At 53.3% G+C, this 17,892-nt stretch overlaps 1 protein-coding gene across 1 annotated transcript in view; it reads right to left on the bottom strand.

The window, feature by feature from the left end:
- The window catches only part of Bmp7 (bone morphogenetic protein 7), a 72,339-nt gene extending 54,860 nt beyond the window's left edge, over window positions 1-17,479 (bottom strand). The window contains exon 1 of the mRNA XM_005362807.2: window positions 16,578-17,479. Coding sequence (XP_005362864.1) covers window positions 16,578-16,992 — 415 coding nt within the window. The 5' untranslated portion in view covers window positions 16,993-17,479. The remainder of the gene's footprint in view (window positions 1-16,577) is intronic.
- Between the last annotated feature and the right edge of the window lie 413 nt (window positions 17,480-17,892).

The raw sequence follows: 17,892 nt of genomic DNA, 5'->3' as shown, positions 1-17,892 counted from the left end.
ACACACACACACACACACACACACACACACACACCCATTCCAGAGCCTGGGGTCTAAGGCTTATGTGTGGGGTTTCATGGACCCTGGAGACTGATGTTCCTGGTTCTGCCTGCAGGAAGACCCCTGCGAGGTCACAAGGTCCTCAAAGCAGATGCTCACAGTACACGTGGCTAATGTCATTGTGGGCACAGTGGTCAGACGTGTCCAGGTGACACATGCAGGGCTCTGCTCCAGACCCACCTGACCCTTGGCCCCCGGCCTCTTCCCAGTTGGCAGGAATCAGCCTGGCAGGCACAGCTCATCACTACCCTCTCGTGGCCTCCATCCCTTCTGGTCTGGCACACTGCTGCCCGTGTGCTGTCTGCTGCAGAAACCAAACGCCAGTCCCCACTGTGGTTCAGAGCTAGGATGAATCCTGGCTCCACATTCTTGGCACACGGCTCTTGCTCCAGATCCGAGGACCCAGGCCAGGGGAAAGGTCAAGACCGTCCCTGCTAGATGCTGATGGCTGAGCAGGCTCTGGGGCTTGGACTAGCCTATTCCCAAGAGTGACGATGTTGTTAGGGGACCCCACTTTGACAACCACTGGGATACACAACATCTGTGGAGCCTCCAGTACATTCAAAGGTCTTCAAAGATGGCTGCCTTTGCTCTTCGGCTCACCTCTGCCCCACCTACCGCTCCTCTGCCAGGAGCTCAGCAGCTTCTCTGGGAAGGCAGCAGAGGGCTTGGGTAGCATCCCATGGTGCCCAGGAAAACTCCTCTCCTGACCTCAGTCCGCTCAGGAAGAAATCTGAGTGTGATCCCAGGGGCCTCGAATGCCCAATGGGACACAGCCTCTGGCAAACACTGACAGGAGCTCAGAACACGTTCGTCCATCTCTAAAAGGCTCAGCTTCCCCTCTCCCCACCCCCGGGACACAAAGTCACACAGAGGCTGTAGTGAAAAGTGAAGACAACAGAGGCCAGCATACAAGGTGGCAGAAGCAGGTCCCTGTTAAACAGCCAGTCCAGCAGGGGCCCAAGCCCATCAGGGGCCCAGGCCCAGCAGCCAGGTGGGAGTGGATCTGTTGCCTCCTCCTTCCCCATTGGGCCAGGGGAGACCCAGACCGCCCCCAGGCAGCTGGGGCTGCAGGGTCAGCTGGGTAGGCACAGCTGCTTTCAGGTATCCAGCAGCAAATCAAATCACATGAGAATTTATAATCCTTCCTGGGGTCTGGGTTCTATCAGCCTAAACTCATTAGCCCCAGAGATGCAGGTGTCTCAGAGAAGAAAAGGCTCCATCTCCCCTTCAAAATAAGAGTCTTCCATAGCGCCGACTGACCTCAGGCTCCAGACCAATCATGAACAACTGAGTGCCCGACTTCACTCCTGGAAAAAGGCTGGTGCGGGAGATGACTGGAAACGGTTTGATGGGAACTGGAAATCTTCAAGGCCCTCACTGTCTCAAGCTCACATTTTGAACAAATGGTGCTCAAACTCCTGGTCTGAACTACCAAAGCCCTTTAAAAAACTGTCTGTGGAGTCTGGCATGGTGGGGCAGAGGCAGAGAGATCTCTGTTGAGTCCAGGCCAGCCCGGGCTTCACAGTGAGATGCTGTGGACCCACCCTGGAGTTGAGGAACTCTTCCTCCTGCACACACACATGCCAAATCACTGACAGGCTCGTACTGCTCCAAGCAGGGTCCTTCCCATGCAGGGTTCCTGCAATCTGCCACGTAAGAACAGATTGACAAACGAATTTACATGTTTAGCGACAAATCGTGATGACCACTGGGTGTGAGAACTAGGGGCTCCAGAGCAGAAAGGGGCACCCCTACATCTCATCCATTGCTCCAAGTGTCCCTGGGTATATGTTACGAACATAAGATACTATGAACCAAAACGGTAACCAAGAGGATATGGGGCACAAGGAAACTTGATTCTTATTATGGTGACTAACCCAGCGGCAACCAAAGAGCAGGCCCAATACCCCAGTATCTGCAGAGCAGCCACAGGGGACCAGAGCCTGACTTCCTGCCACCCATCAATGTGGTAAGAGCTACCTTCTAAAGCAACTGAGTCATGGCAGAGCATGTGATCAAGCTTCAAGTCTCTCTCCAAACGTTTTGGTTAAATTTGGAAGTTCAGCCACATCAATCAATAACCCGAGCCACTTTTGTCTTTTTCACTTTGCCACTGTTTGCACAATGGCTTTCAATCCTCGGGTCTCGTGGTCACAAAAGGGCCGTCCCCACACCAAGCATCGTCTCCACAGAACCACACTCAAGGCAAGGAAAGGAAGAATACGAAGTTTTGTTTGCTAAGCAGTCATTCGGTGGGAAGCAAAATATTTTTCTGAACCACCCCCTAGCCCGCTGTCCAACCAGCAGGTTTCCTGTTGTGTCTGCTAATTAGAATAACAGCCCAAGGCTGGTTGGAGCTGCAAGGGAAGCTGAGCAAGCAAAGGGGGTGGGGTGTGGTGGGGTGGAGACCTATGCTATAATCAAGAGTTGTTGTGAGCAGCCATGTTTGCTCCAGTAGGCCAGGTAGCAGACTAGGCGGGGAGGGCTTATGCCCTGTCTATAGACAGTGCTGTGAGCCTTTGTTGCACAGATCCTGCATCCTCTCCAGGACTCAGCAGGTGCTGGCCTAGTGAGCCCTTTCCTTACACTGATTCCTCCCAACACACAGCTACCCATTATTGAGCCATGATGCCCAAGCTCAGAGAATTCTGACAAACGTGCAGACGCACGCTGGCCAGAAAGCACCCGACGAATATCTCCTACTCCTCCCACCCCCATCCATCAGAAGAAACACCCAGGCCTTGTCCCAGCATCCTCCAGGGGAACAAGCAGCAGCAGGGTCAAGGCTAGACCCCACTCACAGACGAAGAGACTGCTAAGGTTCAGGTCCACATGGCCTGAAGCCACCTCCAAGAATCAAATGTGACCAGACTCTAATGGCACTCACGGCATCTTGTCCTTGTGTACACTCTGACCAGGGAGACAGCTGTCACCCGTCCCTGAGCAGGACCCAGACGGAGGTCTGTCCAGCTCTACTTCTACCTGGAGGATGGGACTCCTGACTTGCTTGGGTCAATGTCAAGAACATTTGCCCTTGTGGAAGGACACTAGGAGTATTCTGCTGGTCACAGGTCATGTTAGCAGCAAATGCTGAACTTCAGCTGGATTTTCAAGGCCAGACCTTTGGGGTGGGGGTTAAGGAGAAACCTCGAGCAGTCTGTAGACTGCTGAGAGCCTGGTTCAGTTAGTAGCCATGAGCTGTGGGCACAGCTGAGAGATGAAGAAGCACTGGCCAGCAGGTCCAAGGCCCTGGGTTCTGTCCCCAGTACCAATAAACACAAAGCAACCATTAAATGCAGGCAGCCTTCTGCATACATCCACGGTGGCACACTGCTGTGTTCTCAGGCTTTGGAAGTGGCTCAGCCTCTGCTTCCCACGCATACAGTGGAGCCAATCGCACGCGCATACCTTCCTAACTACAAGTATGCAATATAGGAAACAATAAAGAGCGAGAGAACGTTCTAATTCATTCAACATGGCTCCCGACAGCCGGGTCTAACCTTCCCCCTGTCTTCCATGAGCACAGCTGGATAGAGGCCAGAGCACACCTTTCTACCCTCGCTTGCAGAAAGATGTGTCCTTGTAAGCTATGGTGACTGGAGAGTCAAGGAAGGCGACATCTTCCAGGGAACCTCAGGGGAGGTTACCAGTCTCTATTCAGGGCACTCCTCCATCTTGTCCCCAGTTCTGTTTCTTTAAAAGCCCTGACCAATGACAGGTCCTAATCAGTCCAGATATAACTTTCTAGTGTGACAGGATCAGCTTGATGTGATAATGCCAACTTCCTCTTTTGCTTCGTGCCCTGTCAACACAGGCAAGCTTCTGACTGAGCCAGTGTCTCTCTGCTCAGGCATGCCACCTCCATCCTGTGTCCTCCATGCAGGGCTGAGGCACCATGCTCTGGACCCTGGCTGCATGCATGCCTGTCCTCAGGCCACACTGAGGCCAACAGCTGAGGTCCCTGGCCTCAGTATGGATGCACCACTCTCCTCTCTCCTCTTATTAACCTGGCCCCCAGGGTAATCAGAATCAACTCTAGAGATGGGACCAAATTCCTGAGCTCAAAAAAAAAGAAAAGGTCTTGGATCTACCCAGGGGTAGGAATGGACCTCAGAGCTGGGCTGCTTATGAAAACTTCAAAAAGTCTGTAGGGATGGGACACCTGGTGGGGTGGAGTACTGCCCTGGGGAACGGGTTGGGGGCTCACATCAGAGGAGACATAGGTCCCACCAAACCAGGAAGGTGGTGCTCTGAGAAGGGGGAGGAGGTCCCTGCAGAAGGCTAATGCAACCAGATGGTATCTGTTCACGGGAGGGGTTAGCAACTGAGACACAGGAGTCTGCAGAGGCCCATGGCACACCAGGCAGCAGACACTCAGGCTTTAACTACCACAACATCTGACGAAAACACCCTAGAAGGCCACTATGAACCGTAGATGGCCACAGAGAACACACCCAGCCTGTGTGCCAGCAAAACATTTACTTAGCATCCCTGCCACTTGGACTGTGGGTTAATTGTCATGTCTGACAATTTAACTCGTGTTCTAGGTGAACAAACCGTTTTGAGATCACGGGTTGTACAGAAATAGGTGAGTGGCTAGACCAAGCCTCAGACCGTGGTCCAACTCCAGCCAAGGCCTAAGGAGGCCTCTCTGATTTGAAAGGGTTTGAAGCCTGCAGGAAGCTGGCTTGCCCATTTTGTTCATCTGAAAAGATCACCAGGCTAAGACACCCAGCCTCCTCCTGGGGGAGCTAAAAAAAGAGCTCGTGAATGGACCTAGAATAAGTCCAGGCGACCAGTAGGTCTGGGTGCAGATTTAAGCATCTTTAGCCTGTAGGGAGTGGGAACAGAGCCATCACTTTGGGCTCCCAGAGAGAAAATAGCTGGTCAGTGGAGTGTCTTCCTCCACCTGAGTTGCTGGGGCATCTCTCAGGAAGGTGGCAGGGTCCAGGAGTGGTCCCATCCTCACTGCAACACTCCTCCCTTACAGCCAGCAAGTGAGTCACTCCCAAGAACGTGGTAACCCTACTCAGCCTGGTTGCTTCAAACTTGCAGTTAACTTCTTAAGCTTCTGAAAAGTCACCCTGAGCCAGTGGTTTCCAACTGTGGGGAGGGACTTCCCCTCAACCAGAAGATGCTTAACCAGGTCTGGGGTTTTACATTAGGGTGTCAGGACTGTGGACATACACAGTCCTAGTAACCAGTGTGCGGAGGCCTAGGAGACGGCTGAAGATTCCACGGGACACAGACCAGGGTGACCGTGCAGACTGCATCCACAGCAGCCCTATACTCCCTCCAGAGGTTACCTCCATGTTCCCAAGGCATTCACTGGTCCCAATATTCCTGGATCCCTCTTCCACACCCTCCTCTCCACCTACCCAACCCCCACCAAGACAACCCATGGTTCCCCCCCCCCCTCCCGCGATGGAGAGGCAAGTCACTTCATTTATTGTTTCCTCCTGAAGGGAAGGACCAACCAATGCCTCCATCCCATAAACATTTACTGGCCCTGGAAGATTCCTGGCCCCACTGCCATTTTTAAGGGCTTGTCTCTCAACAAATGGTAAGGTCAAGTCAGTCAGAAAATGGAACTTGAGAAGGGAAAGAAGTGGGGGTGTGTTTTACAAAGTTCAAGACCGAGGAGAAATGGAAAGACCCCAGACAGCCCCTGCCCCGGGAACAAATGTCTGCTCCGTTCTAAGCCCTTTCAGAACAGGCGAGGGAGCTTTAAACGTCTCCAGGCACTGCCCCACTGAGTCCCCAGTTGCTCTCCGTTGGTCCCCTTTGTGCTAATGGGTCTGAAGATTGATTGGTTATTGACCCATGAGGCACGAATCCACAGCACTACTCTGGACAGCAGGGAGGGGCGCCTTGCCACAGAGAGAGCCTTGAGACCCGATGCAGACTGTGCCCAGCAGATATCTCCAGTAGGAATCGGTCTGGTGGGCCTGAGCTCGGGAAGAGCGTAACCGCATACGCAGACCTTGGAGACAAACAAGCCAGGCATCTATCCATGTGCCCATGAGATCTGACATTCTTGTTGCTTCCTTTAAAAAGATAAATTATTTTTGGAGTAACAAGATTTGTAAAGGAACCTCAAGGCTGGTGGGTAGAGGGCCCTACCCATGTGCTTTACCCAGTCCCCCACCATGTGAGCATCGACCAGAAACACGCACTGTCGGCGCTGAGACCCGTGCTGGCATGCTGCAGAACCTGAGTGCTGGAAGCATGACCTGCTTGCTCACTGCTGTCTGGTCCTGTCCGTCCAAGATCTGATCCCGGGACTTCATGCTGTGCTTCCCTTTGGCTTCTCACTGTTACAAGAATGAAACCTTGGGGGCTGAGGAGATGGTGAGAGGCTGCCATGCATCCTTGGATCCTCCACACCCATGGAAAAAGCTGCAGGAGGCACATACACATCTGTTACCCCAGCAACAGGAAGGGAGGGACAAGTAGATCCCTAGAGCTCACTGGCCCGTCAGCCTTCCAATGCTGAGGTCTAGGGTCAGTGAGAGACCTGTCTCAAAAACAACGAGGAGACTAGCTGAGGAAGAAAGACAGGAACAACACCTCATGCTGACCTCTGGCCTCCACACACAAGTGCAGACACACGCAGACATGCCCGACATGTGTATGCTCACCCTGACCCAGGTGCATACTTAAGCATGTAAAAAATCAGCGGTTCTCAACCCCTGGGTCTAGACCCCTTTGGGGGTTTGAATGACCCTTCCACAGGGGTCGCCCAAGACCATCAGAAAACACAGGTATTTGCATTACAATTCATAACAGTAGCAAAATTACAGCTATGAAACATAAATGACAGTAATTTTCTGGTTGGAGGCCACCACAACACGAGGAACTATATCAAAGGGCTGCAGCGTTAAGAAGGTGGGGGACCACGGGTGCAAACGCATACACCACAAGAGCATGCGCACACAAGGTAGGACCTCAGCTGCGGCGTATGCTCCTGGTCCTTACCCCTTGCCTTGATTCAGCAGCTGTCACCCTGCAGGTCCTGAGTCTCTTCCCATGCTCGTGCCCTCACTACAGAACGCGAGCCCACAATGTGCAGTCACCCCCGGGGCCCAGTGAGCCTGGGCTGTGCGCTAAGCCACACTCTAAACACCCTCTGCCCCTCACTTCCTCTCTTGCTGTGTCCTAAGTCACCCTGCACACAGACGGAGGTCTGTGCATTTGAACTGCACAGCTGCTTTCGTTCCCAGAGCCTGCCGGGGTGTTCCCCACAATGCGTATACCACATGCACATACACCCAGCCGCCGGCACATACACACACAGACACACAGAGGGAGACACACAGGCACAGGAAAAGAACTCAACTCCCCGTTGGAGGACATCCAGAGAAGGATGACTGTCCCGTGTCACAACCCAGCTGCAATTGGAAGTCCTGGGCACATGGTGAGACCGCTTCCACAGACTTCTCCACCAGCATCACCCGATCTGACCGCTAAAACAGGCATGTAGCTGCCCTGGGGTTTCCTGGATGGGCTGGAGAAGCAGGAGGCGTGTAGGACCCCATCTATGGGTGTGCAGGCTCTTTGTCCTGACAGTTCTTTTCTGGTTATGACAGAGAGAGGTTTTACTACAGTCAGGATGGAGAGGGAGAAGGGCATGCCCTCTTCTGGCTCTCTTACCCATCAGAAGGGACCACAAGGTCAAGGCCTGCTATCTGTTCCCAGGCAGCCTGTCCTCTTCCTCTAGGCCCAGTGGCACTTACCTTACAGAAATCAGAGCTAAAAAAAGGGGAAGGTCTGAGGCAGGGGAAGACTAACTAAATGGCTACATAGAGAGCTACCAGCTCTGAACTTTCATCCTGTCCCATTTCAGAGAGGGTTAGATAAGACCCGGAACTCAGTGTCTGGCTTCAGCCACACAGGTCCTGTGGGGAGGGAGATGCCATCTCTAAGGCCTGAGAAGAGGACGTTCTCCATGCAGGCCAAGACTTGGGGACAAGGGACAGCTGGTACCTTCTGGGAAAACTTCACAGCGTCCTCAAAATCAAACTCTCCCCCATGAACCCTAAGTCCTACAACCTCCCAAAACACCACCACCAGCTGGGGACCAGGTGTTCAAACACATGAGCTGCTGGGGGACAGGTCACATTCAATTCCTGCCGATAAACAAACACAAAGATTCTCGTTTTCTTTTTCCTCTTTAGGGCCCCTGCTTACACTGCTATTCTCATCTATGCCTTATAGCAAAAATCTCCCAACATGCTACTCATTGTGCAGTTTGTTTCTAGGTAGGCTGTGCGTTCAAAACGTCGTGGGGAGGAACCACAAGATCAGACATATTTACAGGACTCTGCCTGGAATGTCATCACCCCGCTGGCCATGTACACAGATACAGACAGCCAACATGTGAACACCTGGAGCACCCTGGGAATTGTGCAAGGCAGCTCCTGACCCAGCAGCAAGGAGAGCTGAGAAAATAATCAAGGAGTCCCTCATCAAAAGCCAAAGGCTGTGTGCATGTGCATGCACACGTGTGTGGATACACACATGCATGCACACATGTGGATATTCACGTGTGTGAACATGCATGTGTATGCATGTTTGTACATGTCTCTGTATGTGCAGACATCCATGCGTGTTTGCGTGCACATGAGTGTATGACGTCCACCCGGCAGGTGAGCACCTAGTCCATCAGATTCAGAGTGCAGTGTTTAGTCCCACAGAAAAGTGCCAGTGAGGTTGGGTCGATAAGAATACACACACCCAAGACCAGGGCTTAAAACACCAAGCCCTCGGTTCTAAAAACAGCACACGTGTGTATTCACAGACAAATTTAATCAAGCGTGACTACAGAGATGGAAGCCTAAAAGCTCCGGGGAGACGTGGCTTTAGCGATGCAGACATTTGCATACTGTGCTGGACTTCCCAAAAGGCATGGAGAGCTGAAGGAAGTTTGTGGGGCCCTGGAAGGAGGGTGCACATCTGCCTCGGGCCTTGGCCCTGATCTCGCTCTTTCTCTGGCCTCCATGGAATCCACACAAGGCTTTATTGATGTCGTCTGCTCAGCCCCAGCTGGAGGAGTCAGGGGGCACCTTGCACCTGCTCCAATCACAAGTGGAAGCCGCAGGCTCCATTAATGAATGCTCTGGGCTTGTCAACTCCCCCGATGTGAAAGCTTCCAGAAAGGGGGGTGGGCACAAATACTTCAGTAATGAGATTTTTTTTTTAATTAAACTTTTTCATGTTGGAATAAGTTTTCACTTGAAGCTTCTATACAGAACCCTTACTCGATTTTGGTCTCTCGGGTTGTGATGTTTTTAAATAACCACAGGTGCTAAAATCCAGAGAAAGAGTCAGGATTTTCTCTGTTCACCATCAGTCAGTTCAGTGTTCTGTTCCCGTCTATGTCGGATGGCATCTGTGTGCCACCAGAGTGGTCCAGAGGCCTTGTTGATTCGAGCACGATGGATGGAATTAGTGACAGTTTGGACAGAGTCTCTAAGTCTCAGAAAAAGGGGAGAAACTTAACTCGGGACATACATTTTCTTACACTTCAAATACTTGAGCTCAGTATCTTTTAACCTTTTTTTCTTTTCTTTTCTTTCTTTTTTTTTTTCTTTGAAAGTCATGTTTTTGTGTAGCCCAGGCTGGCCTTGAATGTGCTCCATAGCCAAAGCTAGCCTTAGCAAGACAATCTTCTTCCCTCTCCCTTCCAAATGTTGGTATTACAATGCCTAGTTTGGTGCTGGGAATCACCCCCAGAGCCCCCTGCACATCAGACAAGAGCTCTACCAAGCAAGCTGCATTCCCTGCTGATCTCATTATCTATAGTTAACTACTTAGAAACTGAAATTGTGGCGGAAGAGGGGACTCAGTGCTGAAAGATGCTCAGTCATGAAGCTCAGAGCTGTGACCCAGCGTGTACACAGGGAGGCTCACAAAGGCCAATAACTCCAACTCCAAGAGATCACACACTCTCTTCTGGCTTCAGTGGGCATTTGTGAGTACACACACACACACACACACACACACACGATAGAGAAAGAGAATAAAATATTCTTTAAAAAAAAAACAAAGCTGAAATGTAGAGGTGGGCAAGATGGTGGCTCAGCAGGCAAAGGCACTTACTGCCAAGCGTGACCACCTGAGTTCAGTCTCTAAAACCATCATGGTGGAAGGGGAGAACTGGCTTCCACAGCTTGTCTTCTAACCTCCATGTGCCACACAGGCACCTCCTCCCCCATAAATAAGTGTAGGAAGACCAGGATCTAACCCTAATGCATGAATTGACTTTGTGGAGCCCATTCTCTATGGAGAGACACCTCACTCAGCCTAGGCCTGGCAGGACAGGGAGGGCCTTGGTCCTGCTTCAAGGTGATGGGACAGTCTTGGTTGACTTCCCAGGGGAGGCTTTACCCTCTCTGAGGAGCGGATGGGGATGGGGTGGGGGAAAGTTGGGGACGAGGGGGGACTGAGATTGGTATGTAAAAATAAATAAAAATATTTTTTAAAAAAGAAATTGTAACTGAAATTTAGACTAACACAAGAAAACGAATATGGTTCTACCCACCCCAACAACAAGAAGTACATTGATGACACACCGACTACTTCTGGGTTAGTGAGACTGGTGTTTTCTTGAGACTCTGTGGTGGAGAGGTCTGCTATCTGGCCTTTACAACATGAGGGGACAGACTCAGAGACGTTAAAGTAGCTCGCCCAAGGTCACAGGGCTACTTACTCTACCAGGGTGGAAACAGACGCAGGGGTTTAAGCCCTGTCTAAAGAGAATTACGGTGGATGTTCCTCCGGGCTCCCTTGCCAAGCCACACCCACCGCTGTCACCAAGAACTTCCGTTCCTCGGCAGGGAAGCCCCCAACCCCCCACCCCGTAGATCATCCAGAATTAACTGCAAAGTGTCAGGAAACTTGGCCAGGCAGCCCTGAGCATGAGTGAGGGCTGGAAGCCTTCACTGTGAAGCCCTTTATAGAAAGCCGGTTGGCAGCCCCGGCTCCTGCATGGGAACAAATTAACAATGGCATCCCAAACACAGGAAAGGAAGGAAATTGGAAACACAGTTTATGCTTGGCCGGCCCTTTGAAATACTGTACCATGCTACTGACATCAATTAATGAAAAGCAGGGCTGTGCTGAGAGGCTCCGCTTTGGAAATGCATTAACACACGTTAAACATGTTGGTACAGGAACCAGATTATAAGCACTCTGGTTCCCAAACAATAAAGCAGTTACCCAAACCCTGGTGTTCACAGAGGCCTCATTAATTCAATCCACTCCTCGAGGATCACTGGAGGCTTTGCGCCGCTCCCCGCGATGCCTTCCGACACAAATGTTGAAAGGACAGCCTGGCACATGCTACTCTGAGCTTCACAACGGGGCGTGTCAGGCTCCGTGCACTCCTGACATCCCCCAAATCATAAACAGCCCATCCTGGAGAGGGGAAGTACCCAGCCCGTCCTGGCGTTCATCTGCACTGCCATTACACTTGGGGGTCGAGAGATTTTTTTTCTCCCCCGCCAGGGGACGTTAACCGTGAAATATCTGTTCCACATTAAGAAATACCAAGTCACATTTTTTGTCAAATAGTATTTGTCAAATGCCATTTGCTGCAAAACCAGGGGAATTCAATCCCAGCTGAGCACACAGCTAATACCGACCGGCTCACATAATGGCCTGGTGGTGCATGCGATCGCTTGCAATGCAAGCCCTCCTGCCTCTATAAACAGCTGCAGGGACTAGGAAGGCGAGTTCTGGAATAAATAAAGCATGTGCCCTGAGCTGCCCCAGTACAAAGAACCCCACATGCTGGCGGAGCCCCTGAATGGTTTTGCAAGAGGGCGAATTGGTGAATCTCAGCTTTCCGAGTGCCTGTACGAAAAGGGGACTCACCAACACTGCCTCTGAGCACACACCTACTATACTCTAATATCGGGATCCAAGTCTTGGGCATCACCGATGTCCCATTGACATCATCCCTCCCAACTCCACGTCGATCTGGGATCCATCAAACTGAGGCCATCGGAGTGTGAAGCTGGATGTGTTATCAGTTTCTATGTAAATATTGGTGTTTCCTCACCCCACGGAGGCAAGGAGAGGCAAAACAGCCTGGGCGCGTTTGATTTAAACTAATTAAAAGCAGAGGGCTGTGCAATTCAATATATTGATTTTACCAGTGGGACTTAAATCTTTTATAATAAGTGTACACAGCTGTGGCTCCCTCCCACCACCGTGCTCTCCCGCTAATCCCTGAGTGCATTCCTTCTGACAATAGCAAGACAGATCCTATACATCCCTGACTGTGCCCTGACCCCAGAGACACCGCAGAGTCCAGTCCGAGAAGGCAAGCTGTGCAGCGGCCAGCCACATCCCCTGTGCGTCGATGGGCCCCAACCACTGCTGGGCTGCGGGGTGGGAAGGCCTCTCCATTCCAGTTACACCAAGGGGCAGGGCGGGAAGGGTGGAGGAGGCAGCGGGAGGACACTGTGAGGCTCGATGAGGGCCAAATATGACCTTAGCAAGCGGGGTGGGCAAGATATGAAAGCGGTCGGGGCGATCGATCAATGTCCACGGGACTCTGCCTGGGATGAAATCATCACTTGTCTCCCAGTTCAGCAGGCATGTGACATGTGCTCACATCACAGGCTCGCCAGAGAGTGGTAGGGATCGTCCATGCTCTGTTTATCTGGGCAAAGGCTTGGTGGCTGCCACCATCACTGCCTAGGCTAAAGTCCCACCGACCCAGTTCTCTAGAGCTGGGTCTCAGAGGCGCTTTCTTTTCTCCACGCGGGGAAAACAATCACCAGCTCCTCTAGGCACCACCTCCTACCTTCTGCGGGAACCTCAGACCCAAATGACAGCCCTGGGATAAACACCCAAGCCAGCCATCTGAGCTGCCATCCAGGGCCCAGCCTCTGCCTTGATTGCAGAAGGGAAATACACAAAAGATCCAAAACAGTTCAAATCTGGGTCACATAATATCCTTGGGAAAAGGGGAGGGGGGAATCTTTGATTTATAGACCCAGGAAAATGAGGTTTAAAAGTGATTTTGAAAGGGTTACTGAAAACACAGCTGTTAGTGCACCCCTATGGTGAAGTTGGTCTGCAGAGAGACAGAGAGAGAGAGAGAGAGAGAGAGAGAGAGAGAGAGAGAGAGAAGAAAGATGAAGGGGGAAACCATGTGACATCTCTATTAACCTTCCTTTGCTAACCAGAAAGGGCTGGAATGTGAAGGAGCCCCTTCCAAATTCTAAGGCGGGCCAGCTTACAGCTGCAGGCGCCTGCAGCCATGCTCTGTGGAGCAGTCCCCAAAGGACGTGTTTAAATTGTAACAGAACCTTTCCCTACTACTCCCCAGTGGTAGAGCCTGTTCCGAGGGGTAAAGGAGAGATGTTAACGCCAAACACTTGTCTAAGAAAGGACAGCCAGATGGGGTAAAGTGAAAACCAAACTGCCAGGTCTCCCTTCTGCTTCCCAGCCTGAGTTAACAAAAGCCACTTTTATGTGCTGGCTACAATAATGACAGGGTTCTAACCTTCTCCTTTTTCTAACTTAGTTTCAAAGATTAAACAAATTTCATTCCTTCCTAACCTGGTCCAGAGATAAACAGGAATCACATACACCCTCTCCAAGCCGGTTGGCTTTCTAGAAGATTCTGAGAAAAGATGTTGGGGTTCCCAAGGAAAGAATAGTTGGGGTTAATGGCCAGACTAAGTCTCCGCAGGATCGACTTTGCCTGAGGACTGTTTAAGTGAGTGTAGCCTGTTTTGAATTCCAAAATGAAGTCTCCTAAGAGAAGTCAGGGGCTTGTTAATCCAAACCAGTTTACAGATCTTGCCATTGAACTCTGGGGCCAGAGTTGGGATGATGGGTGTCTCACCCCCGCCCCCGCCCCACAAGTAGCTGACTGGCCTTTTCCAGGGGCTTTATGATGCAGGGCTGGTCTTTGTCATCTGGGAGGGTCAAGTCCTCACACGCGGCCCTGGTTTTGTTGTACAGTCCCCTCTAGTGTAGATCCAGCTCGGCCTGGCAAACTGCTCAGATTCCAGGGAGAACAACTTACAAGAATAAAAACCAGTTTGGGGGCAGACGATAGGGTAAAGGACCTGCAAAGCCTTCAGGATTGAGGCAGGGGTCCCCAAGAGGTATTGGAGGGTCAGAAGGAGCAGCTTAGGGAAGCCAGTCTGCACCGACACCAAGTGCCACAATGGTGACAAGAGATGGTTGATGGGAACCAATCACATTGTATCACTCAGGGGGAGAGGGTAAGAGTCAACTTGGCTTTCTAAAGCTTTGTCTATTTCTGATCCACGTGACTGGCAGTTCAACTAAGCTCAGCAAACTCAATGTCGGACACGTTTCCAGCGGCCACACAACCCCTCTTCCACCCGACTGCCACCCCCAAGTCGCTCCCAGGGAGAAATCCCAGCAGCAGAGGCAGGAGGTTCATGCCCTGTGCTGTGGCCCAGCAGAGATTAAAGATGCATCTGCGGGAGCTCACAGCAGCTGCAGTCTGGGGTTTCCCCTAATTACCTGTAGTTTAGGGACAGAAAGGGGAAAGAACACAAGACCCAGGCCCATGGGTTCTGTTAAAGCCACTCTGCTATCTAATTGGGAGTGATGGCCCAGAAAGCCAGGCCTGAGAAAGTCAGGATGGTCCCACAAAAGCCCAAAGCCAGCCCCACTGGGTAAGAGGTTCAGACAAGCCGGTCTTTGTCCTTCCAACATGAAAGAATGGACTGAAAGGTGTGTGTGCAGCCAGAGGAAGCCACCCAGCTGTGGCCTCCCCAGCATGCCCCAGCTTGTACCCAAGGCCAGGGGGGGAGCAACCGCCCCCGCCAAGTTCCCAGCAGGGCCCGGGGAGCCGCCCTGGGAGCCACCTGGCCTTCTGGGATAGAGGAGGCCAGCTGGGGCCACACTGCCTGACCTGAAGCACAGAGAACTGCCACCAAAGCCAGGGATTATAGATCGCTGCTTGATGAGCCCAACAAGACTCTGAGTCATCAGTTAGGACCTTCCTGGAGATCACAGAAGGAGAGGACGAAGATGCCTTAAGCCCCTACCCTCACTCTGGGAAAAGGACCCTATGAACTCTGGCCTTGGGACGGACGGTTTCACACATCCATGCTGACCATATATTGCTAAGCATGTTATTACGTGGTTGTCTGTAGTTTTTGGTAATCTACACACTTTGAAGAACTGAAACAGTGAAGCACAGCCTCCACCTCCCAGCCCTGCCCCCAGGAGAATCTCTCTGCAGTCCTCAGGCTTTCTCCTACCCATCTTTTCCCACCTATGTCTTGGAGATAGTTGCAAAGCAGGGCCTCTTCTTAACAAGCGTCTAAGGAAAATTTAAACTTGTTTTATATTGTTTTGGCATCTCTATCACCCACGGTGACCCTTGTTTCATTATTTGATATTTTTGACCAATAATGGAGGCAGACAATGGCCTCCCTGGGACTCCAGGGCCTTTATCTGGAGCTGGAAGGATTAACCTGAGTCCCCTTCCAAGCCCCAGGTGCCCAGCGGGGGAGGGGTGGCCTTCGAACTTCATTATTTCCAAGTTGACACAGCGCCCGCGGTGTTTGCTATCTTGATTTGGGGTTTTCTCAGCAATTTCCACAAGCAGAATAAAAGCGGCTCAGGAAACAGCACTATCAGGGTGTGTTATCACCAAAACCAAATATTTGATGATCAACCCCACAGCGCACTGCCGGGGGTTAGTTTGAGCAAGTTAGACACGTGAGCGCACGGATGCAGGGGGACCTATCCCGGACAAACTGCAACCCAGCCTCGCATCACTTGGTTGGCTAGGACTCCAGTAGGGAAGAGGATTCCCCAGCCACTCGGTGGCGGCCTCTGCTCCGAGGTCCCCAGCTACCCAATCGCCAAACCCCGTGGTTTGCGCGCCACACGTGATAAACGCTGAAAATGGATTCTGCCTGCCCGGGACCTATCATTAAATATTTAAAATAGAAAACTCGCAATGGCAACGTTCTTTCCCCGGCTCCAGACAAGAACCCAAAGGTAGGGGGCCCTGCGACTGGAAGAGGAGCTCCGAGGAGCTCCGGGCGTGCGCCGACACAGGCGCACCGCAAGGGGACAGGTAGGGCTGGCCAAGGCAGGTAAGGGAAAGGGATGCTCCCGGTGCCAGGGCCAAGTTGGGGTGAGAGGAGCGAAGGAAGGGCGAGAAAACTGCTGGGCCCACAAGGGCCCTTTAAATCCAGGTAGCGCGGGCCGCTGTGGCCGGTTCAGCTCACATGACCCAGCCGGGCGCTTTGAACTAAGCCGCGGCCCGGCCAGCACCTCCCGCCCCAACCCGCGGCGGAGACCGCAAAAAGACTCAGGACCGATCCTTTCCTCCCGGTATCCCCCACAAACCCGCTGAGCCGGCAAGCCCTACCAGGAACGCACAGAGTTTAGGGTTCACTAAGAACCCGGTGCGAAAGTCTCTGGCGGGCACTGATGCTTTGCAAATGGAAGGTAGACTCGCTGGCTGGCTGTGATATACCCCTCCCACCGCCACTCACCGAGGTTGACGAAGCTCATGACCATGTCGGCGTCAGTGAGGAAGTGGCTGTCCTGCAAGCTGGCTAAAGGGGGACCCTGGGTACTAAAGACGGCCTTGTAGGGGTAGGAAAAGCCCTGGCCATCGGGTCCGCTCTCCTCCACTGCCATGGCGTTGTACAGGTCCAACATGAACATGGGCGCCGAGTTATGCTTTCCCTGGAGGTGAGGGCGCGGGCGATGGGGCAAGCCCAAGATGGACAGGATCTCCCGCTGCATCTCCCTCCGCTCCTGGCTGCGGAGGCGCCGGTGGATGAAGCTCGAGTGCACCTCGTTGTCCAGGCTGAAGTCGGCTAGGGCGGAGCGCAGCAAGAACAGAGGCGCCCAGAGAGCCACGAAGCTGTGTGGCGCCGCGGCGCGCAGCGAGCGCACGTGCATCGCGCCGGCTCTACTACGCGCGATCCGGGGCACCGGGGCCCGCGCCGCCCCAGGTGGCAACGGAGGGGGCAGGGCAGCGGTCCACGACGCGAGGTCACTTGCTGCAGACGAGCTTCGCAGCGGCCTTGCCACACATGGCCACTCCCCGACCGGCTGCGCTCTGCCCGGGACGCCCCTGTCTTCTGCTCAGCCCTGGCGCGGGGCCCCTCGGCCCGCACTCGCCGGGACGCACCGCAGGGTTAGCACGGCAGCTCCGGAGAGCTAGCGAAAGAGCGAGGAGGCGGGCCGGGATGGGAGGAGCAGCAGCTTTGCAGACCTTCGAGTCCGGAGAGCGAGTGCCGGGGAGGCGGCTGGGCGCCGGGAGAGCCCTCGCTCCCTCCTCTCTCGCTCGGGTTGCGCCCAGGCCTGCCGGCACCGGTGACAAACCCTCTTCTGAGTTCCCGCGCCCAGAACAAGAGCCCCGGGTCGCTTCTCCAGCCCCGCGCGCCCCGGATTCCCCTCCAGCCGCCTCGGGAGCCCCGGAGTGGTGCGCGCTGGGGCCGGGTAGGAGAAGGGGGAGGAGGAGCGGGAGGACCGACCTCCCCGCCCCTCCCGCTCCCGCGGCCTCCCACCTGCGCCCAGCCCCGCCCTCCCCAAGCCTGGCCCAATGGCTTCATTCATTCCTCCCTGGGCGCTCTACAAATATTTACCAAGTGCCCACCAAGTGTCCGGTACCTGGTCGGACGCTGCAGGGGTGCGGAGGGAGGAATCCGAGGCGGCCCTGCCCTCTCGGGACTCGCACTTGGAGGTGACCAAAGTGAGACCTGTGGCACCTTCGGGCTGTGGTGGAAAGTACCGGGGAGGGAGCGCGGGAATCCGAGCAGGCTCCCCAGAGGTGGCCATCCTTGGACCTGGCTCGTC

This window comes from Microtus ochrogaster, linkage group LG8, assembly GCF_000317375.1.
Source record: "Microtus ochrogaster isolate Prairie Vole_2 linkage group LG8, MicOch1.0, whole genome shotgun sequence".
NCBI classification, from domain to species: Eukaryota; Metazoa; Chordata; class Mammalia; order Rodentia; family Cricetidae; genus Microtus; species Microtus ochrogaster.
Note: the sequence above shows the minus strand (reverse complement) of the source record. Positions and strands in the feature narration are given on the sequence as shown.